The sequence below is a fragment of the Medicago truncatula genome, chromosome 5 (assembly GCF_003473485.1).
Source record: "Medicago truncatula cultivar Jemalong A17 chromosome 5, MtrunA17r5.0-ANR, whole genome shotgun sequence".
NCBI classification, from domain to species: Eukaryota; Viridiplantae; Streptophyta; class Magnoliopsida; order Fabales; family Fabaceae; genus Medicago; species Medicago truncatula.
This window is the reverse complement of record NC_053046.1, coordinates 4981643-4998602: the sequence shown is the minus strand read 5'-3', so window position 1 is coordinate 4998602 and position 16960 is coordinate 4981643. Positions and strand designations below refer to the sequence as shown.

Here is a 16960-nt window from a genome sequence, read left to right as displayed (position 1 = left end):
AAATATTGAACACATATTAACACGTTGTATACCTATCCAATTGTTTATGGCAAGCAGGGCGTCCCGGTGAAATCGATGGCCCGGTCTCTTAGTAAAAATAGGCCCTTAAAAAAATACAATTATACGACAAGTATATGCCAAAATTACAATTATACCACTGAATTATAAGAGGGGGTAAATTGATCAACGTTGTGCAATTTCAGGGGGATAATTAAAGTTTTGTTAATTTCAGAAGGATAATTGACGAAACTTACAATTTCAGAGGGGTAATTGACTATTTACTCATTCTTCATGTGTTCTCTCTCCCTTGGATTCTTTTTTTCTATCTCCCTCATTATTTCTTCTTCTTCTTTGGTTATGACGTCGACATTGTAATAAGAACCTTTTGTGACCAACACTAGTCACTCCACCACCACCATTGAACTTATTTCTTCATCTTCTATAAAATCCACCTATATATTTTTAGATTGGAGTAGTTTGAATTTTTAGATCACAGAGGGTGTTTTTAGATGGTAAACGTTAAACATTATATATGATAGAGTTAAATATTACTCTGAAGTGAATAAGTGAAAATTGACTAAACTAAACATATTAAAAAAATGTAGTTAAATCATATTTCATGCGTACAATTTTAATAAAAGAAGTTGAGTCAATTGTCTAAGTTACTCTCCATGACTAATAAATTAATTTGTTGATAAGGAAAAATATTAAATTAAAGAGTTAAATATGTTTTTGGTCCCTATAATTATATTTAGTCCCTCTAACATTTTCATTCAACTTTTAGTCCTTATAAATTTTCAATCACTACTTTTAGTCCTTAGTTTTAAGTTAATTTATGTATTTTTTTTTAATGAAATCGTACATAAATATGTAGAATATTGTAAAACAAATCTAAAAAGAAAATTATATTAAATATAATTGATTCTGCATCCAGAATTGATTATACTTAAAGTTAGAATTTGTAGCATTCTAGAATTGATTTTTACACAAATTTATATAGTCCAATTCACTTTTATATAAATGTATCAAAACACAAATTACTTTTCATAATGACTTTTAGCCAATATCAATTTTACAAAACAAATTTTATCAAAATCAATGAAAGTGTACACTCCAAAACAAAAATATTTAAAATATTTATAGGAAATAGGAAAATACGAGAATTTTGATAAGGTCAAATTTCACGCTTCCCAATTCGAAACATAACACACATTACACCGATCAAAATTTTCTCCACACGCTAACCTTCTTACACAGAGATCAACAACAACAACAACCAAAAATTGTATATATACATTGAAATCAATAAGTTAATATTGATCACTAAATTATGGAGCCAAATTCATATGCAAATTCACGAATCACAAGAATCGCCAGCCACCTCAATCCTCCCAATCTCAAGGTACGTTTTTCATCATCTTTCTCCTTCCAATTGGATCAACAATAACATGATCTATAACTATGTATTATGTTATGCAGATGAATGAACATGGTGGTTCTTCTTTGACCAATGTTCATTGCCGTGCCAAAGGTGGATCACCAGGATTCAAAGTTGCGATTTTGGGTGCTGCAGGGGGAATAGGACAACCTCTTTCTATGTTGATGAAGATCAATCCATTGGTTTCTGTTCTTCATCTTTATGATGTTGTTAATACTCCTGGTGTTACTTCTGATATCAGTCACATGGATACTTCTGCTGTTGTATGTTTCTAATTCTTTCTTCTTTCGTCATTTATAATTTGGTTCTGATAGTAATTTGAGAAAATGACATAAATCATGTAATTAGATGTGTCGGTGTCGTGTCGTTGTTGGACACAATATGTATCCGCGACGCTCCTAATCCAAGGAGTATCTGTGCTTACATTGTAAGGTTCTGTTTGGGTACACAACTTAGTTAAGAGCTTATAGTATATGAACTATGAAGCATTGACACAAAGTAGACACCGAACACAACACCGACACAGTAATGTCGACCACCGATAAAAATTTGAAAAATGAATTAATTGAATGTAATCACATGTGTCATTGTCATGCCTGGTGTCCTTACATCGGAAGTGTCGGAATTACAAAGCTTATAGCATAAGCGATTATCATATAAGTGTTTGTGTATAAGCTATTTTTATAACAAAAGATAACATAAGATCAATTTATTTTCATATAAGTTATAAGCTTTTTTTTTTTTTTTTTTTTTATGCTGATATGACCAAGAAGATTTTGATATTTAGGTTCGAGGATTTTTGGGGCAAAATCAGCTTGAGGATGCACTAACAGGTATGGATTTGGTAATCATTCCTGCTGGTGTTCCCCGTAAACCTGGAATGACAAGAGATGATCTCTTCAATATTAATGCTGGGATCGTTAAGACGCTTTGTGAAGCAATTGCAAAGCAATGTCCTAAGGCGATTGTAAACTTGATAAGCAATCCAGTTAACTCCACTGTTCCTATTGCGGCTGAGGTTTTCAAAAGAGCTGGTACTTATGATCCCAAGAGACTGTTGGGAGTGACAATGCTTGACGTGGTTAGGGCCAATACGTTTGTGGTATGTATGTCCTACTAATTACTATGTCCAGCTTTTTATGTTACACTTACATCATAACTAGGACAGTGAAATGAATTTTTTAAATTAAACTGATAAAATCTCCAATGCAAACTTCCTTTTGCTTCAAGCGTGACCAGCTATGTGTATCACTTAATTACAACAACCCATGATACTTTAAGTAAGAAATTAAATCTTTGGGCAAGTTTTGGACTTCCAATTTATGATGATCTTTGAATATGGAAAAAACAAGTATGCACCGCAGTTACACGTATAAAGTGAGCATATTTGTGAGAAGGTATCGTGAGCTAAGTGTCATGGTCGTATAACCACACGTTGGTGATCAAGGTTGGTTTTACTAAATTGCTTACATGCTTAGGTATGTTTCTGTGGCGAAGATTAAATCATCCCATTGGATAAAGCTTTCACTTGAAACACTTGCTACACACAGAGAGTGGTATCGTGCTTTCTCATTCATACTCTATATGAAGAGCAATAGTTTCTTTTGGACTCAAGTAATTAATATTGTTGGTTTATCAAAATTAATACAATCTTTAAAATACTTTAGCTGGTATTGTCATCTTGATTTTTTATAGACCCCTAATACTAAGGACATTGTTGGGAATAGAGGATCAATAGACATGGGTAAGGAGGGAATAATGGTAAAAGGGGATATTAATGCTGATAGCTTAGAACAATGCTGAGCTGCCAAGGAGTTGTGGATGGAGTGATATCAGTTATGTTAAATGATACTATTAACGTAATGACAGGAAGGGTGAGGCTGGGCAGAAACTGGGTAGGAAAGAATGGGAAGTTTGCAGATCCCTTGAAAAAACTGCAGTATTTTCTTTTGTGTTAATTTTTTTTTCAGTTACAATATCAGTTCAGAAGTTGGAATTCTGGTTTTGTGAATAAAGTAATACTCATACGTCCATCTAATCATCTAGTTTTTGTAGATTTTATTCTATGACATTGCTTGTTGAGGTCTCAAGTGAATATCATAGAATACGTATGTGTGCTTGTAGCTATCACATATTGTATCGTAGTGTGGTCTGCTATTATTTGATCTAATGTTGAATTGCACTTCATTTATTCTCCTTGTTGGACCTAAAATTCAGGCTGAAGTTATGGGTCTTGATCCAAGGGATGTGGATGTTCCTGTTGTCGGGGGACATGCCGGAATCACGATTTTACCTCTTCTTTCTCAGGTCTGCACTATAACTATTTCTAATTCTTAGTTGTTACCATGTTTGATTTTAGGTCTGCATTATTACTATTTCTACTGCTTACCTCTGCCACTCAAATTTCAGGTTAAACCTCCTTCCTCTTTCACCCCAAAGGAAATTGAGTACTTGACAGATCGCATACAAAACGGGGGAACAGAAGTTGTTGAGGTGAAAATTTACAGTCTACTTCAAAAGTCTTTGTTTACTTCAATGCCGATATCTAATATTCCAATGTTCAATCATTACTAATCTGTTCTTTACCTATCAACTATGGCGGTCTTAATGATCAATGTATTAAATATGTTGACTTAAATTATATGGTGGTGAGAGACAGCAGAGAGGCTGGAGTAACAGGCAACTCTGCACTCCTCCTTTGTTTGTAGGAAAAGTTTTGAGACTCGAGAGGCTAATTGAATGTGAGTTGGCTCAAGCATAAAATGCTTTGAATTTTGTAGAGGCTTGCATGGGAAAAAATTTAGGCTTTAATTTTTCTATATGCAGGGATGCATACACTTGATTAATATAAGTTTGAAAATACTAATCTGTCTTGGTGGAATGTATCGATTATTTATTTTTTAGAAGTAACCTATGCTATACAAGTATATATGAAAAAAAAAAGTATACATGATTCCTTCATTACTATGGATTATCTATACATTTGGATTCTAACTTGCACAATGTTGTAATTTTCTCTAGGCCAAAGCTGGAGCTGGATCTGCAACACTATCAATGGTTAGTGTTTATTTTGAATATAAATAGATGGGAAAATGAGAGCCTATACTTATTAATGGAATTAATCTTGACCAAAAAAGTAATAAATGAATGGTCATGATTACATTTAAGAAAAACAATTGTGGTCATTCATATATAGTTGTATGGTTAAAGATAGATCTCAATTGCTTACTTTTTTGAAATTTCGTTCTTGTTTGACCCTGTTTGCATAACTTTCATGACTTCTTAACAATATTGGTTCAAGTAAATTTAATGCCAACTGTTTAATAAAGTGCAGGCATACGCTGCTGTTAAGTTTGCAGATGCGTGTCTTCGTGCATTGAAAGGAGAGGCTGATATTGTTCAATGTGCATACGTTGATTCGCAGGTAGGTATAGAAGTCCTGCTTTCCATAAAAGAATGTCTTAGATCCTCTTCCTTGTCATAGTTTTAACAGATTCTCATAGTATTTGGTTTTTCTGCTCGAAGTCGAAGCTTGAACAAGTACTTTTTCTTAAGGACTAACAAAGTCTGTCGTAGGTAACTGAATTGCCATTCTTTGCATCAAAAGTACGACTTGGCCGTAACGGAGTTGAGGAATTTCTTCCTCTTGGTCCCCTAAGTGATTATGAGAGGTATGCAGCCAGTAACTTGTTGAACAAACAAATTTTCTATCGATATAGGTAAAAATGAAGCATTAGACTTATATACATGTATCTACTTATATTTCAATAGGGCAAGTTTGGAAAAGGCTAAGAAAGAGTTAGCAACAAGCGTGGAGAAGGGAGTTTCTTTCATCAGAAAATAAGTTGATGTCACATCCTGAAAATAAGTGGTGGGATTGAGCCCTGTCAGTTGTGAGATCAAAATTTACAAATAAGTTATGTGGTTGACGAATCAATAATATATCATCAAATACCGAACCCGCACTAGAAAAGTGAAATAGTTATTCATTTTCATTACAATAATAAAAGTGTTTATTTCATTTAATTTTGTATCTATAGATTCTATATATCTTCATTTTTTTTCCCTGGCAATATATATCTTTAATTTTTTATTTTATGGAGTATAACATGCTCATTTAAGCTTTGTTTGAAAGAAATATTCAAGTATTAAAAAATGATTCATTTCCCTTTTCATTTTTATAACTTATAAGTATTGCTTGCACGTTCGTTTGAAAATCAAGTCTTTAATGAGTTTCAGTTAATGATAATTGTTCGAAAAAATCCGAATTTGAGTCATGGTTGAAACAATCTTTAATAAGATTTTTCCGTACCTTTTGATATAATTTTGGATTATCATTTATCAGGACCTTATTTTTCATTAGAATATAGGGTTAAAAGACGATAAAACTAGTTTAATGATTTATTTCAACCAATTTTATTAGAGTGCAATGCTCTTGGTGTGTGACAATTTTCCCAGTCCATAACACAGTATAATCCCAAAATGAGGTCCTATTAAGCAACCTTCTAATAGAATTCTAATAGAAGTTGAATCTCTATCTATAGATAAATGCTGTTTAGCCCTCCAAAATTGCTAGAAAAGCCCTTCCTTCATACTGGAAGATAGTTTTCAATGGAACAAATGTATCGGAACGTAAGTTTCAATCGACGTTTTTTCCTAATAAAATATCGCAGGATCCTAGATTCTGATTTTTCTTTTTATTGGGCTTTGAGCAACCTGGTATAAATAGCATTCATCATACCCATAAGTTCACATACTTACTAAAATTTGCATAGGAATGTCCGTCTTCATTATGAACATTTAGAGGACAATGTTTTTTGTATATATCACATGACAAGAATTGGTTTAAGTTAGCTCATGCATACATACATTATTTTCATAAGAAAATCATTTAATACAAATAGGGAAATATTGGAGACTTCATAGTTCCTAGACCTCAACTAGTCAAGTTTCTTTGTTTGAGAATAAAAGGGCCAAAGTCAAAGAAACTGCAAAGGAATCAATAAAGGAGTTAGGAACTCACAACTGATTAAGATCGTCCATTTAACTCGCAAGTCATATTACTAGACCTACCGCAGCTTTGTTGGCCTCACGATAGATAGGGGTGGTGTTTGTGGTGCGGTTTGAATCGATTTTGAGCTAAAATGTCATTCGATCTAAAATAAAAATTACATGCGGTTTGGTTCGGTTTGAATGATTATTCTAAAAAAATTTGAACCAATCAAATCCAAATATATGTGGTTTAATTTGGATCGATTTTACTTTTTTTTAAGAGTATATTTTTTTATTAACATTAATATTACACAAACACGGTAAAATAATAGGTTTGATACAAAATATATTAAAAAATTAAAATTATCGATTATTTTAAAATGCAATATATAAAATTAAAAACCAACAAGCAACACAATAATGCTAATAATAATAAAAAAAAAAAAGTATTAATATTTCCTTTTGCAATTCAGTTCAATTTGGTTCGGTTTTGAAAAAGTGATCCTAAATCTGATTTGATCCTAGTGGTTTATACAAAACAACATCCAAACGCATCAAAAAATATTCGATTTTTTGCAATTTTCAATTTTTTTGGATTAGTTTGCGATTTTATTTTGGATCGGGTTGAATTCAAACACCCCTACAGATGACAAACACACCCTGAAGCAACCTCTTAATCCTCATGACAAGACCCCAACAAAGTGGTGTATCAAGGATACAAAGTAGGCTCTCTCCTCCCAACAATTTTTTTTTTTTCATTCGCATGTCGCAGAAATCGAACCTCATTTCAAATGTTTAAAATGTCAAATTTCCCTTGTCACTTGAATGAACAAGTCTCTTGTTAGTATTTAATTGACACTATTTTTTGGAGTCAAGTAGTCTAATGGATAGAATTCACTTTTTAAGATGAATAAGTAGGGTGTCCAGGGTTCGAACCCCGACCCCTATATATAACAATGCATGTCTCTACAAACTGAGTTATACTTACGGGGACATATTTTATGGACGAGTAATGATATATGAACAACCATTGGTGACAACTTTCATTTTCTCCAGTTCTATTGGTCAAAAATAATATAGAAAGAAAAAGGAAGAGAGAGAATAAAAACATAATATGAGTATGAGAGAGAAAATTGTTAAAAAGTTGTTGCAAATTGATTGTACAACTATATAGTATAACTTATATGATAATTTTCTTTTTCTCTTTTCTTATTAGTACAACTATATAGTATAACTTATATGATAATTTTCTTTTTCTCTCTTCTTATTGGATAAAAACAATAGAGAGAGAAAAAGAAAATTATCATATAAGTTATACTCCCTCCGTTCCTTTTTAAGTGTCTCTTTTGGAGATTTTTTTGTTTCTATTTAACTGTCACTTTCAAAGTTCAATGCAACATTAAATAATGTTTTATCAATATTACCCTTAATTATTTATTGAGGAGAGAGAAATATATGAAATAAGATATTAAATGAATAAGGTCATTATAGTAAAAATATAACTTATTGCATCAAAAGTAGTAACAACTATTGATTGTCTTGGTATGTGTAAAATGTCAAAATGTGACAATTAAAAAGGAACGGAGGTAGTACTATTCCCTCCGTCCCTAATTATAAAACCTTTTTGAGAATTTTTTTTGTCCCTTTTTATAAGACCCTTTTGTTATTTCCAACTACATTAATTATTTCTTTACATACATGCCCCTATTTATTATAGATCTTTTTCTTCAATCAATAATAAATAACATGTTGAAAACATAAACTAACCTTCTTTCTTAAAGGATAAAATTGTAAAAACAATAGTGATTACAAACAACTATAATACAAATATCCACTATCTTAATTCCCGTGATTTTGGCAAAATAGTCTTATATACAGGACGGGAGTATATAATTGTACAAATATCACTCTTTATCTCTAATCTTTAAAGTTTTTTTAATATATGTAAAATAACCAAGTGGAGTATATCAGATAATTTGCGACCAAGGAGTGATTATTTTTGACAGAGGAGTATAATAAATACAGAAGTTATGAACTTAATACTAGTACTAGTAGTAATTGCTGCAGTGTCTGCGATAGTAAATGAAGTCAAAGGAGAGCAATGATGATGTGGAACAATTACAAAGGCCGATCTTGTGGGCAACTACACAGAACAAATAATTAATCACTGAGCTACTATTTGGACTTGTCAGATATCTTCTGCTATGACCTCTTTAATTGCATATAGTACTACTTGAAAAGTCTTTTTTTCTTCTTCAAAATAATGTACACCAAGAGCAGTTAGAACTAAAAACAGGGGTGACCCGAGCATGGACCAAGAGGGTGGCATCCAGGGTATCAAAATTTTGACTTGTCATATTATTTTACTTGAGTTTATGTGTACTTTTTCTTTTCAATTCTCAATCTCTGATCTTTCCATCTCAATTTTGTTAATACAAATCATTCACATTCATCAACGGTTAAAAACATAAGTGTCAGAGTCGTATAGATGTAATATAGTCTCTTAAAAGTAGGTACTAAACGATTCATTAATCTATTTAACAATCTTACAATCTTTTTATAAATACAATAATAAAAATCAAACGATTTCTTGGAGGAGGATGAGGAAGTAGAAGTATCTTTATAGTGGTTTATGAATATAAACATTAGGGCTGGAAATAAGTCGAGTTGAACTTGTCTGAGCTCGGCTCGACTCGATAAGAATTGGTTCAGCTTGAAACTCGACTCGAGTTCAAAACGAACCTTTTTTTGGGCTCGAGTTCGGCTCGTTTAAAGTTCACGAGCAACTCGGTTCGGCTCGTTAGGTTCATTTACTCGAATCACATAATTTTAAAATTTATTCTTTTATTTAAAAATTGCATATTTTAAACCTATTAATATTTTAAAAAAAATTATAAAAAAAATAAAAATAAAAAAAACTAAAGCAAAGAGGGCTACAGCCATTTCACAACCGTGAAATAATAGATTGCCCACCTTCATATCAAAGAGTAGCAAAGCCACTTCTTTTATAGATAAATATTGTTATATCTATCTCAAATACTTTCGATGTGGGACAAAAACAAAGTAGTGCAGCTTTGCTAAAACACCATGGCACTACAAGCAACATATTTCCATTGCTAAAAACTATCCAGGTCCACTCTGTTATCATTGTTGTTTTATATTGCTTCTATTATATTTTACTATTAGTTAAATACTATTACCTAGTTTTGTGTGTGTGTGTGTGTGTATATATATATATATATATATATATATATATAATCGAGTCAGTTCGTGAACCAAACGAATTGAACTACATATAACTCAAGTTCAACTCCTTTAGTTAACGAACTTAATCTTTAGCTCAAGAACCAAGTTCAACGAACTAATTACCGAGTCGAGTCCGAACTTTATTCGAGTTGTATCGGTTCATTGCCAGCCCTAATAAACATTGAGTTATGATTCATATGTGCTAATGTGTAAAACATGCTCTCTTTAATTAATAAATTCTTAAGTGTCGAGTGTAGACTTTGGAGCTTGAATCCTAATTTAGAGTTAATTGGTTCACATTTCAAAGATCCATACTCGTGTTTCATTTTTTCAGAATGTCAAATGAAAATGTACAATAATCTTTCTAGTTCAATTTTTTTTATCCTTGTGTATTTTTTGTTAAAAAATTTATAGAAGCACTATCTCATGTTTCGCGCCCAAGGCATCCAAATTGAACGACCGGCCCCGACTAAAAATACACCCTTTTATATTACTTTTTGGTTAAACTCCTGAGTATGGAGCCAACCTTGCTTCCACTAATGCATATGCAATGCATACATTTAAATTGGATAGAAAACTTGTGAATATATAATCATATATTTATCCATTTGATTTAACCCACTAAAAAACTCTTGTGAAAAGTTCCAAATGCAAATGTCTAACCAAGAATCCTAGGAAGGAAGAGCTAATGCAATTACAAATTGCAAAGGACAAGATACACAAGGATACAAAAATTGCCAATTCACCATCTGATGTTCTATGTATAGTGCTCTATCTTTCAATCTATAGTCACAAAATTGTCAAATTCTCTCACACCTTCTTACCATTATTTTTGTGTATAGTCTATGGTCACTATTTCTACAAAGGATCTTATTAACTTGTACTCTAAGAACATAAGTTAAAGAGCTATAAAAGGAAGTAAACAATTAATTTTGTATTGAAAGTATAAATGTTTAAACTTTTATGATGTTGAATGCACAATTTCCAAAAAAATATTCTATCTTTAGCTTTTTAACTTGTGCTTTAAGGGCACAAGTTAACATTTCCCTTCTACAAAATATTACTATACTAAAGAAATTTCATGGCTTACACTTCATTTTGGTCATCCCCTTTTTTTTGGTTGAAAAGATTGGCCATCTATGCTAACTACTACTATATAAGTAGGTTTTCATTGTCTCATAACTATAAATTTCAAATTCATAAGACCCTCACGATGCAATTACTAATATTTATTTGATTGATAGACACCTTTTTTAACCATATTGTCAATACAAATACAAACCACTAAAGTACTATATATATATATAGTTATTATTTAATATCCACCATAACTGAGATGCACTGGACCACATTTGTTGTGACATAAAATTGTGACCATGCTAGATGGAACCTACAATTAGAAAGGTTACAAAATAGAAAACCAGAGAAAATTGAGTCGGTAGTGTGATATTAAATATAGATATTTAATTGAGCAGTGCCAGTAGGTGAAAGCAAGTAGTAGTAGAGAAGACATGTATGGACCCAAATACAATGCCCTACACACACTGCCTCTAATTGGAAAAGTTGTTTGTCGTTTTGGGACCGATTAATTTCTCCTATCATGTCTATCCATTTTCAACCTTCACGTTTCATTACTTTCCTTCATTTGTTTGTTTCTGTATACACAAATTATTTGAACCTCAAAAGCCGCATCCATGGGCTTATTTTGCGCTTGAAAAAAACAATATAGACATTGTACTATGCTTATTATTGTGTTATGTTGTCTCCATTGTGGAGACTGAAGAGCTTCTTTGATTCAATTTCATGTTCCAATTTTCAATTTCTCAATCATAGAGTAACATTTAATAAATCATAAAAAAGATGATGACATTAATGTTCATAGAAATGTCAAATTAATGAAAGTCATTCCGTCCCATCATAGCTGTTGTAGCATGCAAAATCAATCTGTCCTTTTGGCATGCAGTTTTGGATTTAGAATCAAATACATACACACTACTACTAGTACAACCAATCAATCGGGCAATTGGAGGAGGGAAAATGCTGGTAATAGATTCCTTGACATAGTAACAGATCTTAGCCGTTCGATCCAAAAGTGCATACAATTTATTGTATAATAATGTAAACGGTTCAATCTCAAATTAATGGTCGATAACAATTGATTTGTGAACATGCAAATGTAAGAAATTATCAAGACCACATTTATATAAAACCCTAAACCCTATCATAAAACATGCCTAACTTTGTTCTGGTAACTCTAACCAGTAACTATAATACCACCTTTGCGTATGAAAATGTGGGGTACAGAGAAACTGTAAAACAACAGTATTATTGTGGTATCCAACAAGACTTGTGAGGCAATACTATGTGGACACAAAATGACATAATATAAAGATGAATATCATGCAACAAACCACTGGTTAAAACATTATCGTCTGGGGTGAAATATAATGTAATATGACATTTCAGAATAAATGCATACAGTGCTTGATATTAACATGACTTCGGCACACAGTTTCATTTACATTTTCTCAGATTATTGTTGGTATGTATGAGTGCATGTTAGTATTGTGTCCAATACACGTGTTCAGGATAAAATGTGAGAACTTAACTCATAACAAATTAATGGCTTTTGTTGCATGTGTCACGTGTATACTTCTCACCTAGCACTTTCTTTAAAGTTCAAATTAATTTATTTTTTTTACCCTTTGTTTATTTGTCTACTAAAAAAAGTAATACTTCTAAACTCCATAAAGGCATAAAGCCACATTTCATTTCATTTCATTTTCATACTAATGAATGACTCAACTAATATATCTTCAACATGAGCCTCTATGCAATGATCACAGGCTCACAGCTCATTCTGCACCTACCCACTCAGTTTTTACCAGTCACATTACCCAACCTCAATTTGTGTGTTATTGTGTGTCCCTCTCACTATACCTGTCACTGATCCCATAGGAAACCAAGGCTATCCTTGATGTTTACATTGCTCCTCTGTGTAGCCTCAGTCTCAGAATAACAACAGCCATATTACAATAATTAAAAGCAGTGCTAGATGTAGATAACGACTTCATAATAAAAAAAACACCCCCCTTTTTCCTACAACCAATCCAACTGTACAAAACCCTTTTGAAAAATCCAAACATTAAAGTTAGAAACCCCAACCCCAAATAAAAAAGGAGAAAAGTAAATGCATAAGCTATAAGCTATCACAAACAAAGGAAATTAAGTTGAAAACACCCCAAACTAAACCGACACATCACTTCAAATGCTTAGGAGATCCGGCGGTGGTGATTGAGGAGGATGTTGATGATCCTTAGAGGCTGCAGTTGGAGATTCTAAAGCATTTGATGATGACAAAGACGATTCTGTAATTGTTGAGTCTCCTAGTTTAGACTCGGTTGACTTCGGAAGCTCAGTCAGAATTTGAACAACTTCGCGCATAGTTGGCCTTTCTACTGCTTGTTCTTCAACACACAGAATGGCTACATAGAAAACATGCATGACCTCCTGGAGAGGAACTGAGGAAAGTCTTGGATCAAGAACTTTTAGAACTCCTTCCTTGTTGGAATCTGTCATTTTTCTGACCCATTGCACAATGTCCACCCCGTCGCCAAATTCTCCAACTGGTTTCCTTCCAGTTACAAGCTCTAAAAGAACAACACCGAAGCTGTATACATCGCTTTTCTCATCAACTTTCAATGTATAGGCATACTCTGCAATCAAATATTAAATTTATAAATTAAAAAATAAAACTATTAAACTCAAATGTAGTATAGTAGCCATGCTAATCAGAAAAAATGTGCAAAACAAAATAGTGAACAGGTAATACAGTAGACATTTTGCCGTTGTGAATGAATGTCTCTATAGCTATGACAATGGAATTCTAACTAACCATAGGTGGGGGCTATGATAAAAATTAAACAATGCAATGCTACCTAACATTTACTTTCGGCACTTAGATTTGATTTGTGCATAAGGATAAACCAAAATCAAGATAAGCTACATGCAATCAATGTTAATTAAAGGCATTACTTCAATATCTACAGTCTATACCTAAACCATTATGTTGGGTCAAATAGTCAAAATACCTGGAGCTATGTATCCATATGAACCAGCAATAGCAGACATGCATTCAGATGTTCCAGAATCTTGCAAGAACTTGGCAAGTCCAAAATCAGCAACATGGGCTTCATAATTAGAATCAAGAAGGATGTTGTTTGATTTCACATCTCGATGAACAATAAGCGGGGAACAATCATGGTGTAGATAGCAAAGTCCCTTTGCAGCCTCCACAGCAATTTTATACCTTGTATCCCAATACAAATGACCGCCTTTCTTTCCATGGAGAACTTCGCCTAAACTTCCATTAGGCATGTACTCATAAACCAAAAGATTTGTCTCATGGTTTGAACAGAAACCCAACAACCTAACAATGTGCCTATGTCTAATTCTCCCCAGTGTCTGAATCTCAGCATTGAATCCATGATCATGAGAAGAGCCTCTGCTCATAACCGGAAGCCTTTTAACAGCAACAAGTTCCCCATTCGGCATTGCCCCTTTGTAGACAATGCCAGCACCTCCTTTTCCTATGATGTTATCCTCCTTCAAGGAATCTAAAACATCGTCAGCAGTGAATTCCAAACGTTGGAATGAAGTCAATTTCCATGCACGAGCCTCACTAGCCTTCTTCAAAGACCGAGCCTTGATTATTGCTGCAATAGCAAACACAATCGAACATGCAAGCAACCCAATAACAAGCAACAGCTTCACAGTAGAAGAAAGATGACCCTTAACATGATGAAGTTGGTTAGGACCATCAAGAACACCATCTTTACAAGCACCCAAATAAGGTCCACATAGATCAGGGTTTCCCAAGAAAGACGTATAGTTAAAGTAACTAAATTGACCAGTGCCAGGAACCAAACCAGATAGATTATTATACGAAAAATCAACAGAAGTTAAACTCTGCATCGACGCTATAGAACCCGGAATACTACCAACCAAATGATTTCTAGAAATATTGAAGTAATTCAATATCTTCATATGAGTTATCTCATTAGGGATAATCCCAGATAACTCATTTCGACTAAGATCAACAAAAGTTAACAGCTTGCATTTACTAATCTCCGGTGCAATCGGACCAGAAAACCTGTTATGACTAAAATCAATCTTTGAAAGCTGTTGCAACCTTCCAATCTGAGATGGAATTTTACCCTCAAACATGTTACCATCAAGCAGAAGCTTCTGCACGCCCGAAAAATTCCCAATAGAAGGAGGCAAAGGACCTGAGAGTTGATTATTCGACAAAGTAATCTGACCAAGATTAACAGAAACAGAATGAGTCTCAGGAAAATTTCCAGATAAATAATTATCTTGAAGCTCAACCTGACTCAATTTTGGTAATCCAAACAAACCCTTAGGAATTGAACCATTGAAAAAATTTTCACCCATTCGAATCCGAGTCAATGATTCACAACCACCAAGAGATTCAGGAATTGGACCGAACAAAAAATTCCCAAGAGTTATCAAAGTTTGAAGCATATTCCCAGAACACAAATAAGGTGGAAGTGTTCCAGTTAACTTGTTTGATGAAATGTCCAAAAGAGACAATTTTCCATTTGTTCCCAAACTCATCGGAATATTACCGGTGAAGTTATTCTCCCATAACTGAATAACCTCCAACGCCGGCATATCACCGATAAACTCCGGTATAGCACCATGAAGCTTGTTTCTGAACAAATTCAAAAGTGTTAAATTCTTCAGTTCACCGAAACTCGTCGGAATCTCACCGGTTAACATGTTATTAGACAAATCCATTGATTTTAAGCTCTTCAAATTTCCAAGTTCCCATGTTAAAGAGCCTGAAAGTGCATTCACCTGAAGAAACAGTGTATCTAGGTTTTGAAGTTTACCGATTTCATGTGGTATCTCACCGGATAAACCACAGTACGCCGCGTCGAGACGGATGAGTTCTGTTAAGTTTCCGATTTGCGGCGGAATGCCGCCGGTGTACTCGTTGAAGTATCCGATGTAAAGCTCCCGGAGACTTGTTAAGTTTCCGATCTCCGGTGGAATTGTTCCGTCGAGTTCGTTACCGGAAACTGCTAAGTACTGTAAATGCTGCCATGAACCATACTCCGGCGGGATCTGGCCGGTTAAGTAGTTACCTCCGAGATGAAGATGACGGAGATTTGGTAACTCCGTTACGGCGAGAGGAAGAGTTCCGGTCATGTTGTTGTTGTAGAGATCAAGAACTTCAAGGTTTTTGAGAAGAGAAAGCTCGGAAGGGAAAGTTCCGTTGAAGACATTGTTGGAGAGGTTGAGGAGACGGAGGTTAGTGACGGCGGAGAGCGACGGCGGGATTTGGCCGGAGAATTTGTTGTCAGCTAACGAGAGGTTAGTGAGAAATGGGAGATGAGAGAGCTCGTCAGAGAGTGTGCCGGAGAGGTCAAGTCCGGTGAGGTTAACGGCGGTGACATGGCGGCGCGTGTTGCATGTAACACCGAACCACGTGCAGTGTGTGGTGTTAGTGTTCCATGAAGAGAGTGAAGGAGGGGTAGAATCGGTAATTGATTGACGGAAAGAGAGAAGTGCACGGTATTCTGAGATTGGTGCAGATGCAGAGAGAACATGGTGGTAGTGGAAATGGAAGAGAAAGAAAAGGAGAAGAAGGAAACGCATTTTTAGGGTAATGGAAGAAAAATGAGTAAAGAGTGTGAAGAATGAAAGTATATGAAATGAAAGAAAACAACACACGATTAGTGTGTATGGGTAGAGAGGGTAGGAAGAACCACCCACTGAGGTTGGGGACAGAAACTATTTTAGAAAGTGAGAGTGAGGCCTTTTTTAATTTCTTTTATAACTTTATTAAAAACTTTATGGTTGAATATTTGGACAATGTCTCCTTAAAATAGAGGGAATTTTGTGAATATGATTTGAACTTTATGCCTTTTTTATTTTCCTTTTAATTTTGAAAAAGAAATATGGGAGAAAATGAAAAGAAAAGGAAGGATTGGGATCAATCATTTGACTGGACTTGCTGTCGTTTTGATTTCTGAAGGTTGGGTTTGGTGTGAATTATTCGTTCACCCATTTACCAATACCAAAATGACAATGAAATTTTCCTTAATAAAAAGAAAGATGATTATGTTAAATTTTTAGTTTATTTAGTACTACCTCCGTCCCTAATTATAAGACCCTTTTGAAAAATATTTTTGTCCCCTTTTATAAGATCTCTTTGCTATTTCCAGCTACATTAATTATTTCTTTACATACATGCCT

The 16960-nt window shown here is 33.9% G+C and overlaps 2 protein-coding genes across 2 annotated transcripts; one reads left to right on the top strand and one right to left on the bottom strand.

The window, feature by feature from the left end:
* The first annotated feature begins 1188 nt into the window (after nucleotides 1-1188).
* Nucleotides 1189-5511, top strand: LOC11420535 (malate dehydrogenase, glyoxysomal). The gene is made up of 9 exons (XM_003611460.4): nucleotides 1189-1402; nucleotides 1480-1701; nucleotides 2226-2540; nucleotides 3656-3745; nucleotides 3848-3931; nucleotides 4460-4495; nucleotides 4773-4862; nucleotides 5015-5109; nucleotides 5210-5511. The coding sequence occupies exons 1-9, from the start codon at nucleotides 1331-1333 to the stop codon at nucleotides 5280-5282; spliced, it is 1077 nt and encodes a 358-aa protein (XP_003611508.1). The 5' UTR covers nucleotides 1189-1330; the 3' UTR covers nucleotides 5283-5511.
* A 6909-nt stretch (nucleotides 5512-12420) lies between these two features.
* On the bottom strand, nucleotides 12421-16557 carry LOC11424811 (leucine-rich repeat receptor-like serine/threonine-protein kinase BAM1). The gene is made up of 2 exons (XM_003611459.4): nucleotides 13768-16557; nucleotides 12421-13392 (listed from the first exon to the last, which is right to left on the bottom strand). The coding sequence occupies exons 1-2, from the start codon at nucleotides 16358-16360 to the stop codon at nucleotides 12941-12943; spliced, it is 3045 nt and encodes a 1014-aa protein (XP_003611507.2). The 5' UTR covers nucleotides 16361-16557; the 3' UTR covers nucleotides 12421-12940.
* Between the last annotated feature and the right edge of the window lie 403 nt (nucleotides 16558-16960).

What these genes read in the sequence shown, in the direction of transcription:
- LOC11420535 (XM_003611460.4), top strand. Translation starts at nt 1,331, where the DNA reads ATGGAGCCAAATTCATATGCAAATTCACGAATCACAAGAATCGCCAGC. An exon ending in TTTTACCTCTTCTTTCTCAG is followed by an intron (nt 3,746 to 3,847) that starts GTCTGCACTATA and finishes CTCAAATTTCAG; the next exon opens with GTTAAACCTCCTTCCTCTTT. An exon ending in GGGGAACAGAAGTTGTTGAG is followed by an intron (nt 3,932 to 4,459) that starts GTGAAAATTTAC and finishes AATTTTCTCTAG; the next exon opens with GCCAAAGCTGGAGCTGGATC.
- LOC11424811 (XM_003611459.4), bottom strand. Translation starts at nt 16,360, where the DNA reads ATGCGTTTCCTTCTTCTCCTTTTCTTTCTCTTCCATTTCCACTACCAC. An exon ending in ATATGGATACATAGCTCCAG is followed by an intron (nt 13,393 to 13,767) that starts GTATTTTGACTA and finishes ATTTGATTGCAG; the next exon opens with AGTATGCCTATACATTGAAA.